This window comes from Bactrocera latifrons, unplaced genomic scaffold, assembly GCF_001853355.1.
Source record: "Bactrocera latifrons isolate USDA-ARS-PBARC rearing strain unplaced genomic scaffold, ASM185335v1 scaffold_169, whole genome shotgun sequence".
NCBI classification, from domain to species: Eukaryota; Metazoa; Arthropoda; class Insecta; order Diptera; family Tephritidae; genus Bactrocera; species Bactrocera latifrons.
In genome coordinates, this window is record NW_017535174.1 from 529,299 (window position 1) to 557,023 (window position 27,725).

General features: G+C 36.1%; 4 protein-coding genes and 4 non-coding genes across 8 annotated transcripts; 3 read left to right on the plus strand and 5 right to left on the minus strand.

Annotated features, from left to right (window-relative positions):
• Positions 1-912: 912 nt before the first annotated feature.
• On the minus strand, positions 913-984 carry Trnap-ugg. The gene has a single exon. It is a non-coding gene; the product is annotated as a tRNA-Pro (tRNA).
• A 504-nt stretch (positions 985-1,488) lies between these two features.
• Trnaa-agc lies at positions 1,489-1,561 on the plus strand. Its single transcript has one exon. It is a non-coding gene; the product is annotated as a tRNA-Ala (tRNA).
• Positions 1,562-6,414: 4,853 nt separating this feature from the next.
• Positions 6,415-9,123, minus strand: LOC108966650 (T-complex-associated testis-expressed protein 1). Its single transcript, XM_018929664.1, has 6 exons — positions 8,898-9,123; positions 8,455-8,802; positions 8,151-8,328; positions 6,982-7,178; positions 6,653-6,903; positions 6,415-6,588 (listed from the first exon to the last, which is right to left on the minus strand). The coding sequence occupies exons 1-6, from the start codon at positions 9,121-9,123 to the stop codon at positions 6,415-6,417; spliced, it is 1,374 nt and encodes a 457-aa protein (XP_018785209.1).
• A 2,528-nt stretch (positions 9,124-11,651) lies between these two features.
• LOC108966666 lies at positions 11,652-12,509 on the minus strand. Its single transcript, XM_018929683.1, has 2 exons — positions 12,216-12,509; positions 11,652-12,165 (listed from the first exon to the last, which is right to left on the minus strand). Exons 1-2 carry the CDS (start codon positions 12,395-12,397, stop codon positions 11,766-11,768), a joined length of 582 nt encoding a protein of 193 aa, XP_018785228.1. The 5' UTR covers positions 12,398-12,509; the 3' UTR covers positions 11,652-11,765.
• A 263-nt stretch (positions 12,510-12,772) lies between these two features.
• On the plus strand, positions 12,773-12,846 carry Trnat-agu. The gene has a single exon. It is a non-coding gene; the product is annotated as a tRNA-Thr (tRNA).
• A 5,721-nt stretch (positions 12,847-18,567) lies between these two features.
• Positions 18,568-18,640, minus strand: Trnaa-agc. Its single transcript has one exon. It is a non-coding gene; the product is annotated as a tRNA-Ala (tRNA).
• Positions 18,641-24,102: 5,462 nt separating this feature from the next.
• LOC108966665 (claw keratin) lies at positions 24,103-25,882 on the minus strand. The gene is made up of 2 exons (XM_018929681.1): positions 25,833-25,882; positions 24,103-24,601 (listed from the first exon to the last, which is right to left on the minus strand). The coding sequence occupies exons 1-2, from the start codon at positions 25,842-25,844 to the stop codon at positions 24,104-24,106; spliced, it is 510 nt and encodes a 169-aa protein (XP_018785226.1). The 5' UTR covers positions 25,845-25,882; the 3' UTR covers position 24,103.
• Positions 25,883-26,761: 879 nt separating this feature from the next.
• LOC108966664 (translation initiation factor IF-2) lies at positions 26,762-27,498 on the plus strand. Its single transcript, XM_018929680.1, has 2 exons — positions 26,762-26,835; positions 26,959-27,498. The coding sequence occupies exons 1-2, from the start codon at positions 26,824-26,826 to the stop codon at positions 27,496-27,498; spliced, it is 552 nt and encodes a 183-aa protein (XP_018785225.1). The 5' UTR covers positions 26,762-26,823.
• The last annotated feature ends 227 nt before the right edge of the window (positions 27,499-27,725 follow it).

The following is a 27,725-nucleotide window of genomic DNA, read 5'->3' on the forward strand; positions in this document are numbered from 1 at the left end:
TAGCACACTTACGTACTCATATTCGTTGCTATTATTATTGGTTGGTTTTCAGATGACGTACAAGTCAATTCAATGCTAGTTTTATATGATATTCCCAAGACTCTCATATCGAACATATAAAACATATGGGAAAAGCACCCGGGAGGGAAACAATATGCAAATGACTTGCGGCTGAGAAGAAAAGCGTAAATTGGGAGAAGGAGGATTACAGCGGCACTCACACGCCGCTTGAGAACACTCGTGACTTCTTAAAGAGCAATAGGAAAAGGAGTAAAATACTCATAAAAAATGTCAATGACAACGACAGATCCCTGAATTGAATTTTTATATGCAAAATTTCACATTTTCTTTGCCGAAGCGAGTAGTTTGGGGGGCAATAAAATAACATTGTCAGCTGTTTATTGTTTTTTGTGTATTTATATGATAATATGCAGGCAAACATGAATATTTGTTGTGTCAAAGCGTCATATTAATGCCGTGTACGTATATTTGAAATATTTTTGTTTTTGTTGTTAACTCAAGTGTATAGTCGAATTTGCAGCGCTTTATTTATTTTATGTGACTACACTGCCGTCTTGCGAAAATCAGTATTAGATACTATTGCATATTGTGTTTGTTTGTATGTATCAACTTGTATTTATATTTATCATAGCGTCAGCCCACACTGTGGCGCCGCAAAGCCAAATCATTTTTATTGCCGTTTTTCTGTTTATTTTGTGTGCATTCATGCGGTTACTCGTACGCACGCACAATAAATATGCGAATTTTAAATTTACTTTCTCTTAAAAAGATTTCCTTGAAGTGAGAAGAAAAAGAGCGTTTATTATTTGGCGATTGATGGGTTTTCTCCGAATAATTTTTTTATTTGGACATATTTTTTTCAATGTGAAAACTTTTTGGAAAAATTAAAGCGGGCTCAACCGGGATTTGAACCCGGGACCTCTCGCACCCAAAGCGAGAATCATACCCCTAGACCATTGAGCCTCATAAATTAAATTTTGTCTTGAATGGTTGTTAGCTAAAGGCTATATTAATAATTTAAATTTTTAATTTTAATAATTTCGTTATTTTTTATTAATACAGATATTAAACAAATATTAGTGATAATGAGTGATATTCATATACTGATGCATGTACCTATATACATATATCTATTAGGCACTCCTATTTATGCACCTCTGAATGCTACATGCCTAGAAGCACTCTAAAAAATAAAGTAAATGTGCATACGCTATTAAGTATAACGTAGCATTTGGAAATCTCAAATACATACACCTATTGAAATACGCACTCCAATTTGAAGCAAAAATAAATTTATTTTGCCCCAAAATATCAAACATTACAAGTTTTTCTGGTTTGTCCTGGTTTACTGAAGATTTTTGTTAGAAGAATGATTGGCTACCTGAGCCTACTGCATATCTTAAATAGTTTTACTCTTTGTTGCTACCTTATTGCCGATGTGACGTAGTTGTCGATTGTGTATTGTGGGGGGATGTAGCTCAGATGGTAGAGCGCTCGCTTAGCATGTGAGAGGTACGGGGATCGATGCCCCGCATCTCCAACCTGTTTATTTTATTGATTTGTACTTTCTATAATAATTTTGCTCTAAAAGCAGATTTCAAATAACTCGATTCTGCCTTTGCTGGAAACTTTTCAGTTTCGAAATAAGGAAGGAATTAATTCCGGTGGCAGAGACATGAAGCAAAAGGACGGCCAACGTTTTCGATATGTATACCAAATTATAGTGCATTAAAGGACATATGTAAGTTTATTTCTTTTTCGTAAGATTATCTGCTTCTAGTTTTATACTTCAAGGTGGTTGTAAAATGTGGGTAAAAGCTAGCAATTCAAGAGAAAGATCTGTTCATTTTGAAGGTTAATGGTATCGTATTGGACATTTCACGTAGTGGATTCCCGCCCATTTATCGTACTAAAGGTTTTATATTCTATCTCACATAAACACTTACCACTGTTTCAGTCTTTTCGACAAGACCGTTTTCCATATATTTTTCAAGGGTACGTAGATTGCCTTTTGTATTTCAGGTTATGACAGCCCTCCTGTTGCAATTTGGAAACTCCCAACTTTATCGTTATCGTGTTGTTTACAGTTACTTAAAATATTCAACTTGGTCAAAAAACGGAATTAAATTATTTTTTAACAACTTTCGGCGTGGATTAACTCAGAAACAGTGTATTGATAAACTTAATTAAATTTTTAGCGATGAAGCTCCATAAAGGTTCCGAGTTTATTAATGGTTTGGTGAATTCAATCGAGATGGTAGATCACTTCAAAAGAATTTCGTGAAGGGCGTTCAAATATTACATGAAAATTTGTCTGTAAAAAAATTCGATTTGGATCCCACACAATTTGTTAATAGCGCAAAAATATTCTGTATACTCAACGAGAGAAATTTAAAAAAAAAAATACGTTAGAGCTATTTCGAAACAGTTTAATCGCATAGAGTCAAGTGAAGATTGGTAGATTTAAGCGTATGAGCTGTAAAGAGTTTCCCTGATAAACCAAATTCAACAATAGTTGTTCTTGCACGAAGCACTTCCAACTAGAACAACGCAGATCAGTAAATTCTGAGTGGTACATAACCAATTGCTTGTCTCTAGCCTTTTAAGATATCAGGAAAATCGACTGCCATCACGGAACACTCTTCACTACGACTATGTGAGCTTTAACACATCGACTGAAACAATCGCATTTTTGAATACTCAAAAAATCTTTGCGATTAGTCATTTGCCGTATAGTCCTGTTTTGGTAAGTGATGACTTATTTTAATTCCAGGTTAAAATTTTTTTGACATCTGAAATGGCGGTCTATGCATTCAGCTTGCACGTAATCTCTGTGCAATCAGAGTAATGCAAAATATTTAGATATTAATAGAATCCTCGTAAAATGTTTATTGCACTTGGTTCAATATTTAGAAAGGGCTAAGGTCGTTTTGTAATCTCTTCCCTTAAGCTTTGAAGGAATATGATAAAACGAATTCGACTCTTACTACTCGTACTATTATTTAACCGAAATTTCTAAAATAATGCCACTGCAAAATAAATGATTTTTAAGCATAAATATAATATAGTATAAGCAATTTCGTTTTTCTTGCAACTAAAACCATAACAAAAATTAATTTTCCTAATTTAAAAAATTTCCCAACATATTTTAAATATACCCTCATCATTTAATAAAAAAAAACGCTGATTTATTGACATTTAATAGCAGCGACATCTTGCGTATCCCTTTTCTGCGTCAAATCAGCTAAAATGCTTGAGTCATCAACAATTTTTAATTTAATTTGAAAACTTTCATGGCGCGCTCGTTATGTTTTTGTTGCAAACTTTTCCCTACCATTAAACGAATTTAACCCTTTGGCGATGAAGATGCGCAGCAGCCAAAAAAAGTGACTTTCTAAATGGGAATCATAAATAAAAATCATAACTTTTCAAGCAAATAGGCGATGTCTCATCGTAAAAGCATATTGACCGCGAGTTGGTTTGAGGTCACACCAGCGGCTAAGACGGTTTTGGGCGAATGCTTTTAATTGCATTTTACTTGAACCCACTCGCGTTTGTTTAGCCGATTATTTTGCTATTGTTTTTTGTTAAGCATATTCGTTGTCGAAAAATGGCAATTAACTTAAATGGAATAAATTACAATAATTATTGCATTGCGTAACGGCATCTTATAGTGATTTTTAAAAAAATCGCAAATTCAAATAAGTGATGCTATTAGGGAAGAGAAGAAGTAGAGCATGTAGAAAAATTAGTTGTTTCGCCAGCCTTTAGAGTTAACTCAAAGTGAATTTTAACTTGCCATTAGTTCTTCATCATCTTAACACACGGGTGCTATAGGTGTTTGGGTATACATCTGTATGTATTTGAATGTATACATAAATGTAATGCGTAGATTCATAGTCTTGGTATTTTTGCATATTTTTGCGCAAAAAGTTTCCATCGACATAAATCACATTGCGAATCCGTGAAAGATTTATGTGGTGCTAAATATCCAACCAGCCACAGCCCAACAATACAAAAACTAACCAAGAGAGGTGACAGGCAGGAAGGAAGTTACAAAAACACTATTTTGTCGTCAGAACTGGCACTGCGCGTGGGATGGTAATCACCATATTCCACAAAAGCTACGCATTGCCCGCTCCCCACGTGTATTCTTACATATTATTTATTTTCCACAGCTCTTCTGCATTGGTTGTTGATTTTGTCTATTTTATTCTGTACGCTTTATTTTAAATTCAATTTAACACTTTTACTTATTTGCAAAAACAAAAAAAAAATGAAAATTTGAAATATTTAGACTCTCAACTATTGTGTTATTGCTGTAATGTGTGTGGCATGTGCACACATTAACACATACATACCCATGTAAAAATGTTTAACAATGTATATAAACATGACATATGTACATATATATTTAGCGCTTTTCGACCCACACGTATGCATATACATTGCAGAAGAATTGCTACGAGCATCCTAAATAAACAGAAGTCGCAGCGAAAGAAAAACAACGCTCATCCAAGCCAGACAAGAAAACAATTTGATTTTAATTGAAAAATAGCATACGCGGAAAATTTTTTCCTCCATCATCGACTATGCATGGAAATTATGTCGGGGATGTGAAAAATGAAATGTATTATGATAGGTGAAATGATTTGCTTTCAAACTCATGCATACCTACTTAGACGTTATGAGATAAACATTAATACTTGGCTTAGTCGCAGATGCTTCTTTACTACCTACATACATACATATGTATATATGTATATGGTCGCTGGACTCTGAAATAGCGAGACCAATTTGAATCACTGTTAATTAATACATATATATATATATGTATACATAATACATATGTACTTAGGAGTATATCAAAATGACTGTCAGTTGCCTCTCTCAATTATAAACGGATCATTTTGTATAGTAGATTAAAGCAGTTAGCTGAACCGAGCTTTTCTGACCACCAAAGAAATTTATTCGATCGTTTTTTCACTTTTTTCAAATCAGAGGAAAATTAGTAAATTTTTTCATAATGATTACTGAATAATCAAGAACTTTATAATCACGGAAAAATACTTACCCGGTACTCAAATCATCAAAAGCCCATAATTTAAAAATCCAAATCTAATCCGTAAATTTTGCTTACCTTCGCCTTCAGAGTTGAATGCTACAAGGACAATTAAAACTGATGGCAAAAGTTCGAATCCCTACAGCAATTTGTATAACAACCATTAAACAAAAAGGGGAGAGAGCAAAAACTGATACAAACTTCCCTAAGCACCGACACACATACAATCATACGATACATACATACATAGATATATTGATAATTTGTTTTCACCGCTGACTTTACTTGGGCACACTTAACTTTTTTTCAACGTTGCATGTTCTTTGCTATACCCTATCGCTCGCTCCCCAAACACCTTCAACTGTTCCCTCAAACACACACATACATACATGCGCATGGTATCCTTTTTAATGGTAGCTCTTAAGTGCCAACACCATCCTCAAGGCAAGTAGCTCCGTTAAGTAAAAGCGGTTGTCCACTTCAGCCAAAAGTTTCTGTTATTTTGTTATTCTTAGCACTTTTTGTTTATATTGTTTCTGGGAAGTTGTTTATATATATATATATGTGTGTGTGTTATTTTTTACGCTTTTATTTTTATCATTCGTTGTTTTAGTAAGCAGGACTGCTCTTCTTATTCAAAGGAACGACCTTTGAGAGTAAAAATGGTGTTTTTCTTTGTTAATGGCTTTAAGAGGGTTAAAAGTGTGACGGAATCTAATTAGAAGACGCCGGCGTCAACGGCATTACGAAGCGCCTGCACATAAGTTTGATGGCGGTAAAAAAAAGTGTTATTTTAGGATTAAAAATTAGGCTTCTTAAGGTCAACGTATTTAATATGCTGCAAGTTACAGTTATTTTCTGTCGGTTGTGTTTTGCGTTGAAGTTTTAAACAGTCTAAAACGATGTGTAAATTTAGTTTGCAGCTTAACACTTCATTAAAACTAGTTTTACAAATTCCCCACTTTGAAAAATATCTTTTAGGGCCGTCTTCTCGATTAGAAAATGCACTTTACTGAATAAATGAGTGTTGTTTAAGTTAACCAGAGCTTAACTGACAGATGGCTGCTAACCAGACATTGAGCAAATGGTCCTTAGCCTAGTAATATCTAACTACGTCTGACCATCCGCACGCGAAACTAAATTTTGAATGAAAAGATTTGATAGATCGGTTTATAGAATGACTTATTTATCGACGTTTTTTTTTATTTATTCTGAAGTTACTTTGTACGCGGATAGAAGAAAAGAAAGAAGTGGAATCTCTCTAAAAGAGAGCCATATACTTAGTATACTTCTCGTTGGAGCGAAACTAGATATAACAGAAATGTTCATCTTTATTGCTTATTTCTTACAATTGTTTTCAGATACGATTTAGTTTTCGCTTTGTTGTCTTCTAGAATCTCTTTTATTTGATTTCTTAAATACAAGCTTAGTCCAGTGTTGCGCAAATCCAAATGCTGTAGAACTTTATTGAAGCCTATAATCTTATAGAGTTGCTTGCCGAATTCCTGCGAAAACATAAAACAATTTCTGTATTTTACTTTTCTCTTTTTTTTTGTTATGTCTGAATACCTCGCCTAGATCATTATTTGATATATCAATGCTCACTAAAGACTTATTTTTTATGATTAATTGCATAAATAGCTTTGTGATGGACTGACAAATTGAACAGCCACTGATGTCTAGTGTCTCCACGGGTAAGTCACACAAAAGTGAAAATATTGCGGCAACACCATCACTCTGTATAGGATTCATGCGTAGAATTAGCTTGCGCAATGAGACTCCTTTCATGGTACGACTGAGTACGTAAGCGCCTTCGGAAGCTGTTTGGAAATTTTTTTTTTATAATTTTGTGTAGTTAAAAAAAAGAAAGTTAGATTTGATTTTATGGAGACACCCACTTATTCGATTATCAGTTAAATCAAGTACTTTCAGTATGTTAAATGATTCCTTATTGCATGCGCTCAGAAATCCTTTAATCCCCGTATCGCGCATTGAGCAATGTATTATAGACAAAGAGGTAAGTTTGTGACAACCCTTGTCCAAAGCACGCGCCAAAAATGGTAGTTGATAAGGTTCGAGCTTAGAGCTATGAAGGCTGACAACAGACATAACGATAGTGATTAAAAATCCTGCAAAATATATACATACAGGGTGCGCTAACACTGTCGGTCAATTTGATGTGAGGAGATGAGTGTTGACAAATTTAGCACTAGTTTAAGGTTGCGACTTCAAAACATTGTACTGCAACTTTTCATAAATAAGAAAAGAACGATAACTTCGGTTGCACCATAGACATAATACCCTTGACAAATACAAAATATTCCTCAAATGAATATGATTACGATCATTTAGTTTGTATGACAGTTATGTTATAGTGATATGATCGGAGATTGAGCTATTGCCTTCTCATCAAATGAAACAATTTTTTGTATGATAGTTTTAAGCTATGTGTGTAAAATTTCCGATCGATATCTCAAAAACTGACTGGTTTTTGTATATGAAGACATACTTACAGATTAAGCAAAATGGACTCAGTTCGCCATGCTGATATTATATATATGGTATACATAAGATATATATTCACGTTTCCATCTGAGTGTTACAAACATTGTGGCAAACTTAATATACCCTATTCAGGATACAAAAATGTAACTGAAAACCACGATATAAACACAAATATAATTCTTGAATGTCCAAATGGAAGATTTGGTCTTGGGTATTATTAGTTTCAGCTGGTTACAAATTCCCATAGAGTTATGATTTGTCGTCGGTATAAAGTTTTCGTGAAGAGTGAAAGTTTACCGATTTGATATGATTAAACCAATGACGATTTAAGCACTTAAAGCGATCCATTTTTGAGATGGAGTCAAAGAGTTTACTCAAGGTTCTGAAAACATTCCGCTGAACATGTAGACCTTATATTTTTTGCAGAGAAAAATGTCTGGCCATAGAATTTCCAAATATGGTGAATTTACTTGATTACCCCGATTTTCCTTACGGACGTACTAACCTAATAGGTGGCACACCCTGTATGATGCCTAAACTACAATGTTAAAGTAATACTTACCAGAATGTCACTAACTCATGACACTGACTCAAACCACGTGACAGAGTTAATATGTCTTTCTGTGAAAGCGTATTGCTACCCAGACAAAAGTGACTGCCCACCGTCTTGGTGGCGTAAGTCAAGCGTAGCGTTTGCAATTCGGGCAAGTTGCTCAATATGAAATCGAGTGGAATGTGATCTGTATTGTTAAGACAAAAACAAGACGTTACACACTAAATAGTATTAATACACTTGGCATTTGTCAGCTTTCAACAGCGACAACTTTACCCTATCCGGCCTGATGCTTGCCAGCCGTCCCACTTACCATTACGTCCATCGGCGGCCGGTTTCAAATATTTTATCTCCATTTGATTTACATATGGTGCACAAATATTCAATATCGCCTGTACTTGCTCCCGTTCGTAGTCGCACGTCTCCACGCGCTCGATGAACTCCTGCAGATGTCGCTGCATGTAGATGCTAATCCAGGGTTGCGGCTGTGACAGGACATTCGAATGGTGGTGTGGCTTCCAGCGTTGCTGACAACAACGGCGCCAAAAGAAATCGTCACGTATGCGTTCGCTGAGCAACTTAAGCGGCAACTGTGTATCCAGGTGGGCAAGTATGTAGTTGCGATCCTCCTGTCGCGTTAACGCCTCGAAGATGGGATTGTCTGGCAGGAAGTGTAGTTATGTATGTACGCACGCATATAAGCGATATATTATTTGGATTTAAATATGCTACTTGTGTTCATAATGAAATTATTACCATTCCAATTGGCAATGATGACATCGAGCGCCAAATGACGCAGCGATTCCGGTTGATTTGGCTGCTGCTGTTGCCTGCCACCGTCGTTATCTCTTGTATGGTGGCCAGCGCTGATATCCAGGGATTTGTCATGCAGTCGCGGTAGTATCACATCGCCCGCACTGAAGTTAGCTTTAAATGCGTTCAGAGAGATTGTGCAGGGAAATTCGACATATGAAAAATTCATTATTTGGTTTTATGTTAATTGAAAAATTGTTTTTACTCAACGTGTTGGATTAAAATACGTTGAAAGTATTTGTTTATGCTTGGCAAATAAACAGTTTGAAGTGCCAAGAGAGAGCATGTATATCACTAAGGCAACACGAAAAGCTTTAGAGTTGCCTCGACGACTGTGGAAATAGAATTAACAAGAAAAAACTTTAACTTCAACTGCGCCTTTTGCATCCCTGGGAAATCGTTTTGCTAGTGCTTTCTAGACACTTTTTTGAATAAATAAGCTAAAAGTCGAATTGAGGTTACTTAACAAGGAATAAAAGCTTTTATGAATGTGTCTTCTCGAGGATTGTTGTCCCACTATGTTGACATGACTTGATTCAGTAAGTTAGCGATGCTAGCGGTAGCATAGTACCTACGCTCCAAACGGCGTTAAAGGGAATTCTATTCCATCAACTTGAATAGTAGCTAAATGTCGGACAGCAATTTGCTATGAGGTTATATCATTGTCTTAGAAAATTGACTAGAACAAATTTCGTAAAGATATTTTATCAAATAAAACTGTTTTATATACAAGGACATCATTTTGGATGCTCAACCTACCTGACAATTTTTTTGGAAGATTGCCAATTTTGTGAAGATAATTCGTCAAATAAAATTTTTTCCATGCAATATCTTTATTACTCTGCGGGAATAACTTTTTCTAAAGAAACCAAATTCTTAAATTTATTTCTGAGCAAACGTCATTTAAAATTGTTACCGGCTAATCGTGCCCAATGTGGGGAGTTCGAATTCTTTACATTCAAATACACGTACTTACATACAAGTAGTTAGACAAATGTATGTGTGTGGGTTGTTCTTGCCATAGCAGTGTGCTCAAATTGGCCTCTGCGCCATAATATGCTTACGCAACGGATACGTTAAGTGCCATAAAAATAATTCAAAATAAATTGCTTTGCATAAAAATTGTAAGCACATGCAAAAAATGACTAAACCAACAACAAAAACATTGACAATGTAAGTTATAATAAAAAGTCATAGAAGAAATAATGGAATTTGCTGTGGTTCTTGCAGCGCAAGCAAGTTAGTCCTGCGCTGGTATATACCGTTATGAAATATGTGTATTATAGAACACCTCAGCTATTTTCGGTTATGCCCTTTTCCAGAACTATGTGCCTCATAAGGTGTATAATGTGGTAATAATAATGCACATCATGAAAATTCATCGGCGTTATTAATTTTATGCGAAGGATTTCAATGTCATTGCTGCTGCTTGAGTTGGCTGCCCGACACGACAACGTAATTGTAATATTATTCTGCTGCTGAATATAACATAAAAAGGCGCATAATTTATTGCTCGGCGGTTGGCAGATGAGTTTGATTATATTGTCGCTGTTAAGCCATGAAGAATTGCTCATCACTTTAAGGTGTGCAAAATAAACACACTAAGCCATAAAAGTAGTGGTTGTTATTGACTTTTACGCTCGTTCAATGGCAACTTAATCGCACAAAATTTCGTGTTTGTCATGTCAGCTGGCATAATCTCAGCAATAAGCCAACACACCTTTTCGGATTTCGGTGTGCTTTTATTTGTAATTTCTCTCGGAATAACGATGAAAGCCAGTGGTGGTATTTACAGCTCAATAAGGTATACAAAAGCTCCAAATATTTACAGTCTAAGACTCTCGTTGCTAATTTATACACTTTAAAGTAGAATATGTGGCCTCTGAATAGAATCCGAAAGCTAAATAAGTTTCCTTTATTGAAATTTAGGCTTAAAAGCGCTGCCACAAAAACGCCCCTCTTGGCGGCTTTAAGCATTGCTTTTTTTACTTTTTGTGAACTGCTTATTGCCGCTCGTTGTACTTATGCAAATTTCTTGCCTTTATACTTTTCTTTGGTGGCAGATAATCGCAGCTTTATGTCATGTAATTATGGTCATAATCAACTTGTCGTGTCGGACAATTTTCTTTGACGGTTATCTTTGGCGGAAACACTGAACTTTGGTCGCTTATTTTTATGCGCTTCTCTCTTATCCATGACAAGTCTAAACGTTTATTGGTGTGTAAATTGCTTTGTTATGGTAATTTTTTCTCAATTGATAGTCCTCAAGGAGATTACGCTATATAGTATAAGTAATTTACATACACACGCATATTAGCGCTATGCTTTACGATCGTACCTAGGTTTTTCAGCAATTTATATTTAATGTGTCCATCGATTGTTGGCACATTCACCGTGGACGTTGTACCAAGGCGTATAAGGCGAGAGAACGCTAATATAAATATCCCAGAAATGGTAGGACGACCCGCATCAGGCGAGTTTTTATAATTTCACGAGCCGAACTGTATAAATTAGGACTAATAGACTTATATGTTCAGTAATTACACTGTAAAGATATTTCTGCAACCTTAACCTCTGAATTTTCGAAAAAAATGTAAACAGTCCAAATGTATAGAAAATTTTATAAAATTGTTAAAATATATTTTTAATATTTACTTAAATGGAATTTAAATTAATATAAAAATATGTGGTTAAAAATGTATTAACAGACCTAAGTAATAAATCTGTTTGTACATTTTATAAAAAAATTAAAATATACAACAAATTTCTAAACATAAAGTCACTAACTCCTACTCTCCTAAATTTGTTAATCTAAAAGTGATGAGTAAATTTTAAGCCGCCAGAGAATCTTTTTTTGCCTGCAAGCGGCCCATCCACATGGTACATCGCACTGCCAGTTAAATGCAAAGTGTTGGTATTATCAGCTGAGCTCCAGATACTAGCTTTTGCTTGTGCATCAAGGCTGTAAGCATTGAATGACCCTACTTTAGAGAAGGCCAAATCGACGTTATAACCATGCGCATGCTTATAAGTAACACCACAACTTTTACGAATTAATTTCGTGCGATCGTCGGGTTTTACGAACGAAGTTCTTGATTCCAATCTCAACAAGTGTGTGCCATCATTGAATAACTCCCAACCAAACTCTAAAGATAGAATAGTGGCAAATTTGATAACTCTCAATAACGTCACTGACCAATTGGCGCGTTCCCTAAAGTGTCATAATTGATGAATTTATTTTATATAATATTGAGTACCTACTTTTTCAATTCGGCAAATATGCCAACCTTCCCAGGCGCACCAGATGTACTGCCAGTCATGAAAACACCAGTCGTAGTTTTGCAATTTTGGTCACCAAAAGTTTTTGCCGTTTGTACGTGGATCTCTTGATGAAGTAGGAGGCTTACTGATCTCATACCTCTAATATCAATATTATTGCCCATATTTGCAAATATTTATATAATTTTTTAGAAATACTCGCTAATTGGCTCAACTTTTATTACAAGTTATTGTTGGACTTGCTTTCTTTGGTGCTTTCAATAGTTTGGTATTACATCTGCTGCTTTCTTTGTCTTTTTTTCATTTCTCTTTTGATTGCTTATAAGCAGTGAATATGGCAATAAAAAATTAAGGTAAAGCAAAACGGAAAAGGTAAATAATGGAAATGTAATAAGAACCATATCTATTTATTAGAACATTTTTGTAGGCTGGCTTTATTTTTATTTTTCTTTATGTCTCTCTTTGCTGATCTGTTTCTACAAAGTACTCTTGACATTCTTTGTGCTGCTGCTTCACTCTGCTATGGTGTGATTTATCATGGCGCCGTGGCTTAGTTGGTTAAAGCGCCTGTCTAGTAAACAGGAGATCGTGAGTTCGAATCTCGCCGGGGCCTTCCTAGATCTTAGTAGGTAATAGGGTATATTTTTGCCATTTTGTGATTGTTGATACTGCGTGAGTCGCACTAAGCTGGGCTAACCAATTTCGCTTTACTCGCAGCGCAGTGAGAGTGTCGGAGAATGCTATCACTCTATTTCGGTATAAATTAGAACCGACGGCGGAGTTAGAAATGGATTTCTGCTCATTAATTTTATCAATTCTAAAGCCTCGCTTCACTAGAAAATGGTTTCACTTAAAAATTTGTTATCATGTAAAAAATCATAAGAAATTCAATCAGGAATATAATGAGAGCTGCTGTAAGAATATATTTACATAAATCATCAGTGGAATGTAATCTTACTTTCAAAAGATTTTTGGAATTTTAAGTTAAGTTCGACTCCAAATATTGCTTTAATATCGTTTTTTCTAAATATAGTTTTTTGTAAGGTAGCTTTGGTTTCTGCTGTAATTCTAGTTTTCATATAAAGAAATTTTCCGCAACATCAAAGCTATAACTAACTCAACTCTAGGATTCATTAAGAACCGAGCCATTTTGCGGCAACTCTTTACCTAACCCAGAGATGACGACACATAGGTTGTTATAGCTGACGTTATCGGTAACATATGTACGTTGATTTCACCAGAAACACCAAATCGAACTGAAAAAATAGAAAATTTAGGAGTTTTTTGACGGATATACAGCTCTATTGACGTCTACACATGTTATATCAGTTATGAAATCAAGCTTGTAGTGGGAATATCGAAATACAATGTCAAAATTGCAACAAACTTCTTGATGAATACACTCGCTGTCATGCACTAACTTAGTTAGACGCAATATTAAAAAAGTAAAATGACAATTCCACAAAAAAGTTCATTTGCACCAATAAAAGCATTGGCAGCAAACAATAAAGCAAATAGTTTTTCTTTTTTCTGTTTTCTGTTTTGTACTTGCCCGATTTTTTCGACGATTTCCCCTGCCACTGTACTCTGTATGCATTTCACTTCATTGTGTACATTTAACGGCATTGATAGGCTGTCAACGGAATCGTAACAGTATTGAGTGTGAGTGCAATTGTTGACAGTAGTCCTGTTGGCCACCTGTTGTCCTGACTGCAATTTGTGTGGCATGACGATATGTAATATGGATGGAAGGCTTGCGTTTTTCGTGATGCCGATGATTCTAAAAAAAAAAAAGAAATTTTTTTCTTGTGTCTGTGGCATTGTTCGACAATATGTTGCATGCATTTTGCATTTACCCCATGCGAGCAGTTGGAGACAATTTAGGGTGAATTAAAAAGATACATGTTTGACTAACGGATTTGTGATGCAAATTTACAAATGAATCGCATGTAAATTGGCGTGGGCAGATGAAATGACAAATATTGAATTTTCTCATTAGTAGGAGGCAAAACTTGTGCATTAAGTAGCAATACATAATTTGGTTACTATTATTCTCCTTCTTTACTGGCGTAGCCACCGCTATGGTCGAATTAATAAAAGAACGTCAGTCATTTCTTTTCTTCACTATTCAGCGTCAATTCAAGATACCGCTGACCTTTCCAACGAAGAAGGTCTTTATCCTCTGCTGCCACCATGGGTACTGAATCGAAAACTTTCAACTTTTGGTCTTGCTCAACGCCCTATTAGATTTGCGGGGATGCCAAGTTCAGACAGAGCGGCATTGAGGCAGTTGCTTTCGTGCTGTCGAAGGCGAAGAGGAGCTGTCTGTCGATCTTCCTTTGACGGGTTTTTACCAAGATTTTGCGCATGATGAAAATCTGGTCGGTGGTAGCTTTTTCGGGTCTAAAGCCAGATTAATAAGTTCCAATCAGTTTGATGACGACGGAATTCAGTCTTTCACACATGCATATATTCCTACAAATCATCAGCGTCGTAATACCAAAATATACAGAAAGAAGCTTAATGCGTGTAAAGTTTGTGCCTTCATATGCATCCTCGTTAAAAAAAAAACAACCTATCGCAGGGAGTGTTCAACTGTAACAGGATAAGGATAATCAGCACAATAGCTTCATTAAATTATATAGCATACAAAGAGCAATATTACAAATTACTTCAATAATAAAAATAACAAAAACACTGACTGTCGACAGAATGGCAAAACGACATTTGCGGACAGACAACAATCAGCCGGACAATAAAAGAGACGCTGACGACGACAACAGCAGTTTATTCTGACCAATAGACACCCACATAAATAACGGTATAGAGGTTGCAATGAATCGTCGCACCCCCCCCACCACAAAATGTATATGGCAGTTAACAACTTTATAGGCAAAACAATTTTATGGATTTAATAGCCAATGTCCTGTCGCGTTGCCAACTCAAAGCAGAAGATCGGGTGGGCCTTCTATTGTTCTCATTTGGAAGCTCTAGTATTTAAAAGCGGCTATAGACGATGATAGTTTGCTTATCTGATTTGGAGTTGGGAGCTTGGAGTAAAAACTTTAGTCGAGGCTACTTGGATGGCATTTGGTATGTGCGGTGTGGGAAGAATTCTATTATACTCGTATTTCAGAGTGGAGTTGTTACTTTTCATAATCTTGAGCTCCCGCATGTTATGATATTGGGAGCTGTGACCATTTGGATCCAGAAAGTCGTGTGAACGTGAATAGTAGACCTGTTATATTTCTTTATGAATAGTTACGATTTGGAAAAAGAGCGTCAGGTTTAAGTGGTCGGCCTTTATCGTGAATCACACTATATTCTTTGGAGGTTTAAATATTCTTTAATTATTCAAAATCTTGAGGCTAAATTTATAAACTACCAATTACCTATTTTCCGATGGAAACCCTCGAAATAATTTTGCCTCAACTTCCTTTTCCATTTACTTTGGAATCCTCTTTTCGCAAACTAATTCTATATATGTATGGATTTATTTACTTATATAACATATGTATATATGTATGTATGGTTATATGGTTATATGAAGTGGGAAGTGCTAGACACTTTTACACTATCACACATGTCCTTTTGTCCAGTCATCAAATCGCCACGTACAGTTAGTGGGCGTGTTGAATACCAAGAGTATTAACATAATTTATGTGGTTGCAAGACCAAAAACCAGATAAACGCATACCTACATAGGTATGCTGGGGTACATAACCTAGTAGGAAAACATAGACATGACTACGGATTGCTCTACTGATACTCACAAAGCACTGAATGTTGTAGCGATGGGTCTCCTAGAAACAGACAGCGCCTGATCAACTTCATAGCCACTTCCTAGGAACCTATTATGAACGGAGCACAAAGCTCTATAAGTAATACGTTTCCTTATCAAAAACGTGTTGTAAAAACAGGCACTTGATGTCATTCAAAAATATGCACTCATCATCACGTTCATCAATTTTCTTCCTTTGAACGCTGTTCCAAAAGAGTCGAATCGGACGGACGTACTCTACATTCGAATCGTAAAATTAAAGTAAAGTGAAAGACGAGATGTTTAAACCTTAATCTCGTTATGCGACACATTCAAGGAAAAAGAGCTACGACTATTTCACCTTCACATATTTCTAGAGCATAAATTGATTCCGAATATTGTAACAGAATAAACGCCTACCTATCCAGACCTCACCTCACCAATTTGATGTGGTTCGATCTCGTAGAAAAAACTCCTTTTCTAAGTTTACCATTTGATAATAGCAACAAAAAGTTGTAACTCCTACGGCTGGGAAGAGTCAAAATTACTAACACTGAAATACCAATAACATAAGCTTATTGGCGGGGTATAGAACAGCTTAATAAAGTCATTTCATTTGACATTTAAAACCCAATAGCGTGTCCTACAGGGTCACTTCTACAAATAGTCAGTTTAGTTGTCTCAGAGGCGACCAATACAGACCGAGATAGTTGTAAGACCTCGTCAAAACAACAAACCGTTACCACCCACTTTCTCCATTTATTTTCGCAACATCAATGTGCTAGCGTGTGTATATCCACTCATTGGACGCGCAGTTTGTTCAATTTTCCATTTGTTTATGTGTAAGTAAATAAGTATATTTGAATTTTTGCTTATTTCGATAAAAGTTTTCGGTCAAGTTGGTGCTTTTTAATGCTTTGTGGTTTTTATTGTTTTTATGGTAACGGCGTTGAGGATTAGTAGCGACGGCTGCCGATGCTGCACAACTCGAACTTGGAGGAACTGGTGTGGAACTGCAGCTTGTGGTAAATGTGTTTTGGCTACGGCTTTTGTTTGATATTTGATTTGATTTCAGTTTTATTTTCTGTTGATTTTGCATATTTTTTTAATTAAGTACGAAAAGTAAACGCGCTGCGGATACAATAAATTAAAGTCGGATTCTAGCAACGAGATTTGGTTTCGATTTGGGGTGTATGGAAAAAGTTTGTGCCAACTGTATTTTTAGTATTTTTGTAACCAAATGAATGTATATATGTTCCAATACATAAGAGGTTAGATATGCTTGCCGCCTGCAAGTGTATGCAAAACACGTGCACAAAGAAAACAATCTCCAAATTTATGTTGAATATACCTAATCTTGAAACAATTTTTCAAGCTTTCACATTCCTCACCAACATTTGATTGTTGTATTGACTGAGGCGCGTTGTCGAAACCAACAGTTTTTGCCTTGGTTTTTTGTTGTTGCCAAAACTCCTGATGAAGGATGTGGCCCTACTACAAACTAGAACGCACCTACCTCATTATTATCATCATGACATTTTTCGTACGTTTCTGAAATTATAATATATAAAAACGTGCGAAAATTTATTGGCACGTAGACGTCGGGCCACTTAGCCTCCGCACACAAGAGAGCAGCCCCCACTTATGCGACACAACATGCCACTTGGTAAACGAGGGTTTAAAAACGCCACTTCCTCACCCACTCGCGCTTAGGTAGAGAGTAGTGAAACGCAGCAGACACGTTGTCTTGCTTGCTTTTGTTTTTATTTATTTTTTCCCGACGACGACTCACGTGATTTTTGTCACCTTTGTTTTCACCAAGGCAGGGTACCCATAATTCATGCGAAAAGTGCGCGCTGCTAAGAGGTGTGAAAATCCTCACCAATAACGCAACTCAGAGAAGAGTTTTTTGGCTGCCGCTCGCCCCTGCCAACTCGTTGGCGTAAAATGTTGCTTATTCATTCCCCTTGACTTCTTGACACCACTCTCGGTTTTTAAGCGCGATAATTCGTGTCAGTTGCGGAGTGTAATGTGCCAAATAAAATTAAGAGGCTACGCAGGCGACGAAACCCTCAACGTGTCCTCGTGTTCAAAGGAAAGGAGAGAGCGGAAATGGGTGTAAAAAATCATGTGAATTTTCTAAGTACGCTTGTGTGCGTGTACGGTAAGTGTTATGCACATGAATAAAGCGAAAATTTCGTGAAAAAAGTTTAAAAGCTGGAATTTTAATAATGAAATATTGCCGCTACGTGCGCATTGTTGTTGGTGCTCTGAGTGTTGAGTTTAAATAAATTACCAGCGTTAGCGTACTCATAAGTGGTTTGGCTTTAACATCTAATAAATGTAATGTAACCACAATCCATACAAACTAGTGCGGAATTTTCTTATGCAACTCTCCACTCTTCCGACTTTAAAATTGACACCACATATATCTCCCTCAAGTTGTTTGTTGCAGTTATTAATGGAATGGCATTTAAATTATCTAAATTGGTTCGAAAAATCCGAAACAAAAGAACATTATATTTAAAAAAAGGAAAAAAATGTAAAAAAATAATAAATTCGAAAAATGAGATTTGGAGATGCGGGGCATCGATCCCCGTACCTCTCACATGCTAAGCGAGCGCTCTACCATCTGAGCTACATCCCCATATAACGGTAATGCGTCTAAATGCATTTTTCTTGGTCTTACGCTGCTGATTACTAATTAAAATTTTAAAAATATATAAATAAATCAAAAAATAAATAAACTTAATGACATTATAAATAAAACTAGACACACACTACCCGCCTTCCTACCAAGCAACTTTGCCAAAATATGCGTATCGCACACAAATCAGCTGCTGAGCAAGTCTGTAGTCAACCATTCAGCACACGTACACCATCAACAACAACAACAAGGCGATGTATGTTAAATCGACAAAAGCAATCTATAAATGGTGGCATAAATAAATGAATTAAGCGAATAGCGGTAATTTTATTGAAAACTAGGCGTAAACTTCGATATTTGCAATATCACCATTTCGTTATCTTTATCTGCCGCTTAAAAGTAAATAAAACGCTTGAGGTGTGCAAATGTTGGCGAATATATACTTACATGCCGGTACAAATGTAAATATGTGAATTGGAATTGACGGTGAGTTGTGCCATTCAAGCAGGGCTTGATGATTAATGATTTGCTCAAGGTGGCACATGAAAGAAGTCAGTTAAAGGTAAAGTACTTGCGGTTGTAAGTAAACTCTTGATGTGCGTCCTCGACTCATTGATCATTGTAAAATTTGTGGTCACACTTTGCTACTACACTTCTATTTAATTTGTATATACTATATATAATATGTATGTGTATTTATTTATGTATGTCCACTCGGCGGTTAGAAAAGGTTGTCATTTTGAAATAAGTAGTAGGCCATCATATTGATTCACTCGACGACGACGCAACAGCCAACTAAAAGTATTTATTTTGGATTTTATTGTCAAATAATCGAATTTAATTTTTAAATTCAAATATTTAAGTATTTTAGTATACTATAACTTTTATGACAAATTTAAGGGTCAGAACTGCGAACGCTAATTAAGTCCAGCATCCTGAAAGGTTCTTCGTACATTCCGAGTACTCACTTTTATTTATTCCGTTTGAGCACGCGATTCTTAGATTTTTGGCACTTCTTTACAAGATTCTCCTGGTCAGTCAGTGGGCGTCTTCTTCTTTTTACCATATTTGGGTTTCATTTAAGAAAACGTGTCTTTTCAAAATTCTTTAAAAAAATCTCCGTTTAATTTCCACTCCCGAAGGCAGTGTTGAGTTGTTTCCACCTCATCTTCGTCCATACAGTTTCGACAAGTACCGTTAAAAGCCCTACTACTAGGGAGAGGCTAACCTTTCTGGGGGCAAAGAGATCACCTGATCTTTTACCATCGATTTTGGACTAAAAGGCCTTTGCGAAAGCGCATGTACCAATTATGTCCCAGCGCTGACCAAGCTTCCGCGAAAACTAGCTATTTAATAGTAGACCACAAGAGGATAAGGGAGCACCAATCCGCTCCCATTTTACCGATAACGGCTCTAGGGTGCCTGAAAGTTGATTGCTTGGGTCATATGTTTGGATGATCTATAAATCGGCTTAGTTGTTGGTTCAAAACACGAATTCGGAAAATGTATTAAAGAATTTCATATCGTATTATCAGTTAATGCACAGAGATGATAAGTTTCATGATTTTTTATCCCATTTTACAATTAGATTTATATTTCTATATACAGTAAAATTCCTCATTACGAACAGCCCTCATAACCGGAAATCTCCCATAGTAGGACAAAATTCACGAACACAGCTTTTTCATTAATATTTTCATTCAAAACCAAAATTTTCGCAAAATTTCCTTCAAATTATCTCTGTTAAGCGGACAAGATTTCATAAAATTTGCCGAAAAAATGTTGTAGAATTTATAGTTTCCGCTTTTTTAAATTCTTATAACTGTTTGGACATTTTCTTTGAGAACAATACGTAAAAGGATCACAACAAACAAATTGTCTTGCGCTGGTGCCATCTGATTCACGGTGAATTCACGCAAACTAATGAGATTATTGTCATTCATTCACTTTGGCTAACATTGGCTCGCATTTATTAGAATATAAATATAGTTTCTCCCATAAAAACACTGGACTGTGGGTATCCGGTTATGAGAAATTAAAATAACGAGTTGTGGACTCTCCATTCCCTATTAAACAAAATAGAACCAATTAAACTTTCCATATTTTCATACTGTTTGTTTAACTGTCCATTCTTATTTATCATTTTCTCGCAAACACACTATGCTTATTTTTCTTGCCCACAAGTATATTATTGTTATCATCATATTTGCAAGAACGCCGAAAAAATTATAGCTCTCCAGGCGCAATATTAGTCAATGGACAGTACCACCTACCACCCACCCACAAGCGAAGGATATTATCCAACGCTTTTGTGTATATGTATTTGTTTGTGCAGTCATGGTCAGTTGTATGTCCTGCCATTATCCTTCAGGGTATTTTAGCCATCTTTGCTTTATTTGTTAATGTTGCTCTTAGATTTCGAGTGTATTTGTTATTTCTATTGCTACAGCTGTTATTTATGTAAGTATGTATGTGTTGTTGTTTTTGTTATTTATGTTATGCATAATTGTTGTAGTCTTCATCATTTTGTGTCTTCTTTTGCATCATCCTCTTTAGCAGCCAACACTTATGTACATATGTATTTCATTTTCGGTTATGATGAAATCAAAACATGCAACCTCATGCAACAATTGCCCACACTTGCCTCATTTCTACACATGTACATATGTATGTATGTGTGTTCAGTACACTCCTACTCGTAAGTATGCTGTTTGAGTTCTTAGTTCCACTTCGTGTTGCAAGTTTGCTGCTGCAGATTGCAGGCGCAGATAAAGGCGAAGACGAGCGCAGATATGCCATTACCGTTATGATAGTTTAGAGTGATTCGGTAAAAAAAAAGCTGACCAAATGATTGAGCTATTCATGCAGCAGTGGCTTCGTATTGAGCACAGCCTCTCACTGATAACGTTGATGTATCATCACAGCAGGAAAACTCGCCAACGCTCTGCCGACCATGTTAGCTGAAAAGTTTTGCACTTTGCTGGTGCTTTTTTCCAATTAAAAATGAATTGTTTTCTTACGTCTTGTCTGTGCGGAAATGTTTATTTAGGACCATGCTAACTGACGCTGTGGGAACTCGGGCGTTGTGAGATTGGTGGCAGAAAAAGGTTATTTCGGCCAGCTGTGAATTTACTCATCTGTAAGTGTGGTCATCCCACACCTGCTGCTGATAGCCCACATATGGCTCTGCGCTTACCATAGTTGAAAGGTAGCCGTTGACAATTGGTGAGTCCAAAGGTGTAGCGCTTTGTTTCAATTTGAAATTGAGTGGCAAGTATTTTTACTTTAAGATAAAACTCGTGAAGAAGTTTGAAGTATTCTTACTGCTATTGTTGACAGAAGTTAATGGATGATGTGTATGATGTTTGCATACGTACATACATATTATATGTTATGAAAATATTTGACTTCATGACCAAATTTGCTTACAGGTGAGGTATACTGAACAAATGCAGGGTGGCTGATGAAAGCCGCTTCGAAAAAAAATTCAATAACTTTTTTGCTATTTAATGAATCTGGTTAATTTTTTTTTTATTTTGCAGATTGACTTTTACATTTAACAAAAATTAATTAAGCCATATTTAATAAAATTGAATGAGCTTTAACATGGATAAAAGAAAAATGAATTCCATACACTGAAAAAAAAAAAAATTATTTGAGTTTCTTAATGTAGCAAAATGCATCAGCCACCCTGTATGATGACTATGGGCTGCTGATGAATTATAAAAATATTTTAATATTGAAAATAATTATTTGAAAGAGTAATTTTCTAGAAGAACTGAAGACGAAATTATTCTTGTTTCTCTTCAAAAGATTCTACTTTAGTTTTTTCTGCTCTACGATTAATTTTGTTATTGTTTGAGGATTCTCTCTCTTTGATTCCTTTTTTCTCTTCGTTTTCAAACATGATCACATACCAAGGAACAAATTCATTTCATAAACCTCTCTCTTCTAGCCAAAGAATATACAGAATAATACCTTCGTCATCTAAGGACAAATCTATTGGATAGAAACCATTTTTTATACTATTGTCCTGTCTTCCTGTCCTCCGCATACGAGCCGATTTTCCCGATCCATGAGTTAAGTCCCTTTCAACGTTAATAGGTTTCAGTACCCCCTTTATATGATCGTTCAAAGTATTAATACCACAAAAATCTAAAAATAATGTCTTCCAAGTGTTACTTTCCAGTAGAAATACTTAATAAAACCAATATCATATTTCAATTCGAAAATGGATTGCATTATATACTCAAGTTATAAATTTATACCGAAACACAAGGATAAAATGAATAAAGTAATCAATAGATTCAACTATCCAAAATTGCAGGCATATAGGCGTGGGTTACATGGTGCTGAACCGCTCGAAGTAGCCAGAGAGATTGCTGTATCAGGCCCATGATAGGCAACGCCCCCATGATTAGGCAAATAATTTGGTGTTATTGTACCATAAAATGGAGGAGGTTGGGTGCCATAAATCACAGGTGGATAGTCGCCATAATTATTTGGAACATATGCAGAATGATGTGGCTGATCACCCGTTGGTATTGTTGATGGAATATGCGACTGTTGAGACACAAACTGCTGATACGCAGGATATGGATTCGGTTGTGGATTGGCGTTAATTGGAGAACCTACCCCGGTATGTAGGATGACTAAATTACTTTGCTGATTTTTTTGCTGTTGCTGCTGCGGTTGAACCGGAGTGGAAGAGTATGGTGATACTAATGGTGGCACTTGGGCATTTGTGTAGTATGTATTATGCACTTCATAAGGAACTGGATGATAGCTCCACGCGGGATTGCAGCCACCATAAGCTGGACAATTTTGATAACCAAGCAATGGATAAACAGGACCCGCATATATTGGCGCACTCGGATGTGGTTGGCCTGACCAGCGTTGCCGAATTTTTTGAAAAAAGCCACCGAATAATAAAAACGATTTACCCTTTGATGGCGGCTGAGTTGGTTCGTCAGATTCTGCTGTTGTTTCCTCCGCTGCTTTGATAATAGATGACATGCAGCAAAGCCAAATAAATAACACAATCAACTGAGGGCAAAAACTTTAACTAAATTCAAGGTTATAGAAAAAAAATATTCATATGTTTTTACCAATAAAGTAAAGTCTTTGTTATGAATAGCAGACATCTTTAAGTCTTCAGGTGATACTGTACACTGAATTTTCGCGTAGCTGTTTTAACAGCTAAATCTCGTTTGCATAGCTAAATGTTACTTACAGCCACGTAGTAGGCTTAAATGAGCCCTGAAGTTACACATTACAACACAACAGACCGACTATGGATCATTTAATACCATCTCTGATGCCACACAGCATTCAGGCAAATACCAGGTGGAAAAGAAATAAGCACAATTATCTTTAAATCTTTAAATAAATGTATTTAACAATTAAATATATAAAATAATTATTATAAGTAAAACACTATAACGAAATATTAGTTAGTAAAAATTAACGACGTTTCCATGCGCCAAAGCCACCGAAACCATGTTTGCCGAAGCCACCAAAACCGGGTCCTCCGAAACCACCAAGGCCTCCCAAACCACCGCCATAGCCGCCACCGAAGCTGGATGCCGATGCAGATGCGGATGCGCTGGCAAAGCTGCCACCACCACCATAACCACCGTAGCCACCCTCCCAACCACTGCTAGGCCAAACAGGCTGGGGTACTGGCACTGGGACTGGCACTACTTTCGCAAAAGGTACAGGAACAGGTTGGGGTATCGATACTGGTACGGGCACAGGATGGGGTATTGAAACTGGGACAGCCACTGGAACAGGCGCCACTTGATAGTTATTTACAACGCTACTGGTGGCATAAGCACCACTATAACCACCGCCGAAACCACCACCGAAACCGCCGCCAAAGCCTTTAAACTTCTTGAAATGTGCCCTTGTGGGTGTGGCAAATAAGCCAAGGAACAACAATGCGGCAAAGCTGGAAATTTTCTGTAAAAGATAAAGGATAAATACATATGTATATAGACAATTTATTTTCTCTTCAATGATAGTGGAACACGAAGTTGTGCTTTTAATTTACTTTCGACAAGAATTATAATATTGAAAAATAATTTTTATCCTATCTGATCCACATCTTTATAACAGGGGCACATTCGGGGGCATTGAAAATATCTAAACCGCTCTTGACTATATTGTTTGTGCTCAGTTTGGAATTCCAGCATCCAGGAAAAGGCTTAGGGTACTTCATGAAATTCGGCGAACTCATAAGACTGTAACAACAGTATTCCTTCTCAACATTTTACCCACTTAATTAAGGAATATCATATGACCGAATCTTGTACAAAGTTGGAGTATACCGATGGTTCAACAGCGAACGATTTAAAGGAACAGATTTTTTGCTTGTGAGCAGTGAACATTTTTTTAGAAAATATTCTTTAAAATTATTACCGCTTTTAGTTAGAAGGACTACAAATCAAAACACTTCGTTTGCGGAGATTTAAGGTTCGGAACTGATGTATATATACAGTGAACCCAAAAAATTTTGTGCATATCTTCGACATTAAATTGTTTAAAATTCAATAAAAAGATTATAACCCCAAAATATTCAAACAAAATATCGAAAATCCTGATATTAGTTATATAGGAGCTAGGCCAAGTTTTCCTTCAATTTTATCTATTTGAGGAAGAAATATACACTGTTGTGAAGAAAACACGCTTCTTAATTTTCACTGAGATAACTCACTCAGATACTGTGCGGTACAAAATCATCCCGAAGTTCGAAAATCTTTATGCATATTATGTACATGGGGGCTAATGGAAGTATTGGTCCGATTCAATCCATTTTTAACACACAGACATACTATTGTTAGAGAAGTGCTATCGCTGAAATTTAGTTATATATCTCACACATTGACCGACATTTTCGATCAATAGTCAACTTTAGATACTGGGGTCCACATATTCGGTACCTGGGGGCTTGAACACTTTTGGTTGGATTTGAACACTTCTAAATAATCCAGTTAGCACAAGCACTCTTTGCCTTAAATAAATATCGCGTATATGTATAAAAATTTCTTGTAAATGCAATTAAAAATGATAATGATGCCAACACGCGAAAACTTGATAATTAAAATCTACCACAATTTTTCATTGAGATTTTTAAAGCGAACGTTCAACACACAACGAAAACATGTCATTTACACATTAAAGCTCAACTTACGAAATTTCTCATGATTAATTGAGTCACACACAAAACTACTTCACGAACCACCAAAATTATAACTAAACAGCATACAAAATGTGTATGGACTTTTATAAACGTTGAAGCTGATGCAGAAGCGCTTAACGGAGGGAAATTCCAAATAAGTTAAAGCTAAAAAAATTCCTGTTTCTTGAACAAAAACCAACTATCATGATGTCGGTGAATAGTGAACGGGCTTGAATAGGTCTCGTACAAAAGTAGAGATCAATGAATAAATATATATTTTCAAGGCATTTGCAAGTATTCAATTAAAAAGAAGATCGATAAAGATGCTTTAAAAGAAATATGGAAAGTTACATACATATTTTATAAACATATTAAATTATGTACGAGAGTTTTATGTATGTACACAAGTCTGCATATCATATATAATTTTACAAGCTTAATTGGCTCGCTAGCGAACTCACGTGTAGATCATTGAGATTATTGCAAATGATGGACCCGCTACGATCTGCCGCAGCGCTCATTTGCATACAATTTGGTCTTCATTGATTTGCTTCTAGGTATTGTTTATATATTTTTTATTATTATTTTTTTTTTTTATTCGAAAAAACGCACGAGTTTATTGCTCTGAGAGTTGACTGGTGGCATTAAGTTTTGACCAAAAGCGAAATACTCGAAAAAGCCAAATTAAAAGTTCAAATCGCGAGTTTAAGGTCAGTACTGCAGTTAGAATTAGAATGATATATTTATATCTATGCAAATTGAATAGTTTGCGAAAATTCACAAAACAAACGACTTGTACAACAAATTATACTTCCCGTCTTGTCAAGATTAGTTGGAAGTCGTTTTAGTTGCGTGGGCGTTACAAGATAGTAAAAGCAACTAAGATTTTAGTATATAAACTTAGCTGTTGCAACGCAATATGCATAAACAGTTATCTAACGGTGAGGTATTCATACAAAGCTTGATTTCGAGTTATAATTTACCAAAAACAAATAACGGGAAGATGAGATCCTTTGTAAGTAGCTAAATCATTATTCGCATAAACAGTGCTCAACAAAATTACTATAACCTAGATTTAGCCAAGAGAATTGTACAAAAAGCTCTACTACATCAATTTTCTCATTTTGTAAATTTCAAGATCCTCATAACGCTACTTTTGGCGCTCACCTGCGCTTTTACGCGTGCACAATTGAGTTTTCCTGGAACGCAACAGGCATTTGGTGGCAACAACCGTTACCCCAGAAATCCTGCACAACAATCAGCATACGGCATAAGTAATCCTAATAGTATTGACAGTCCTGGCAGCCGTTATCCAACTCAATCCGGCCTAGGTAATGCTGGTTATGGCGCTGGAAGTAACCGTTTACCTGGTCAAGCGGGTATTGGTGCATCGCCACCAAACGCAGCTAATGGCAATCCTAACAACCGCATATTGGGTCTACTCGGCGGTGGCGGAGGCGGCGGCGGCGGTCTCTTTAGCAATCTTATTGGCGCTTTAACCGGCCGTAATCGTCCGGGTGGTGCTGGTGGTTTTGGGGGTGGTGCTGGTGGTTTTGGCGGTGGCGCCTATCCATATCCAGTGCCGGTTCCATATCCCGGATATTCACCTTACGGTCCACCATCGCCTTATGGTGGTGCCTACGCCTATCCAGGCTTTGGCGGTGGTTATTATGGTTAAATGTTAATCATAAGCCACAATTTCGTTTGATTTGACTATTTGTTCTATTGTATAAATTAAAAGTATTAATATTTGTTATATTTTAGAATTTAATATTTTATTACTGTTATCTAATAAAAATAAATTGTTTTTGCAACTTAACTGAAATATTTGTGATTTTACTGTGTCGGTCTTTGTTAAAAATTATAAATAATTTTTCCCTGTTATAATAAATTTTTTTTAAACGT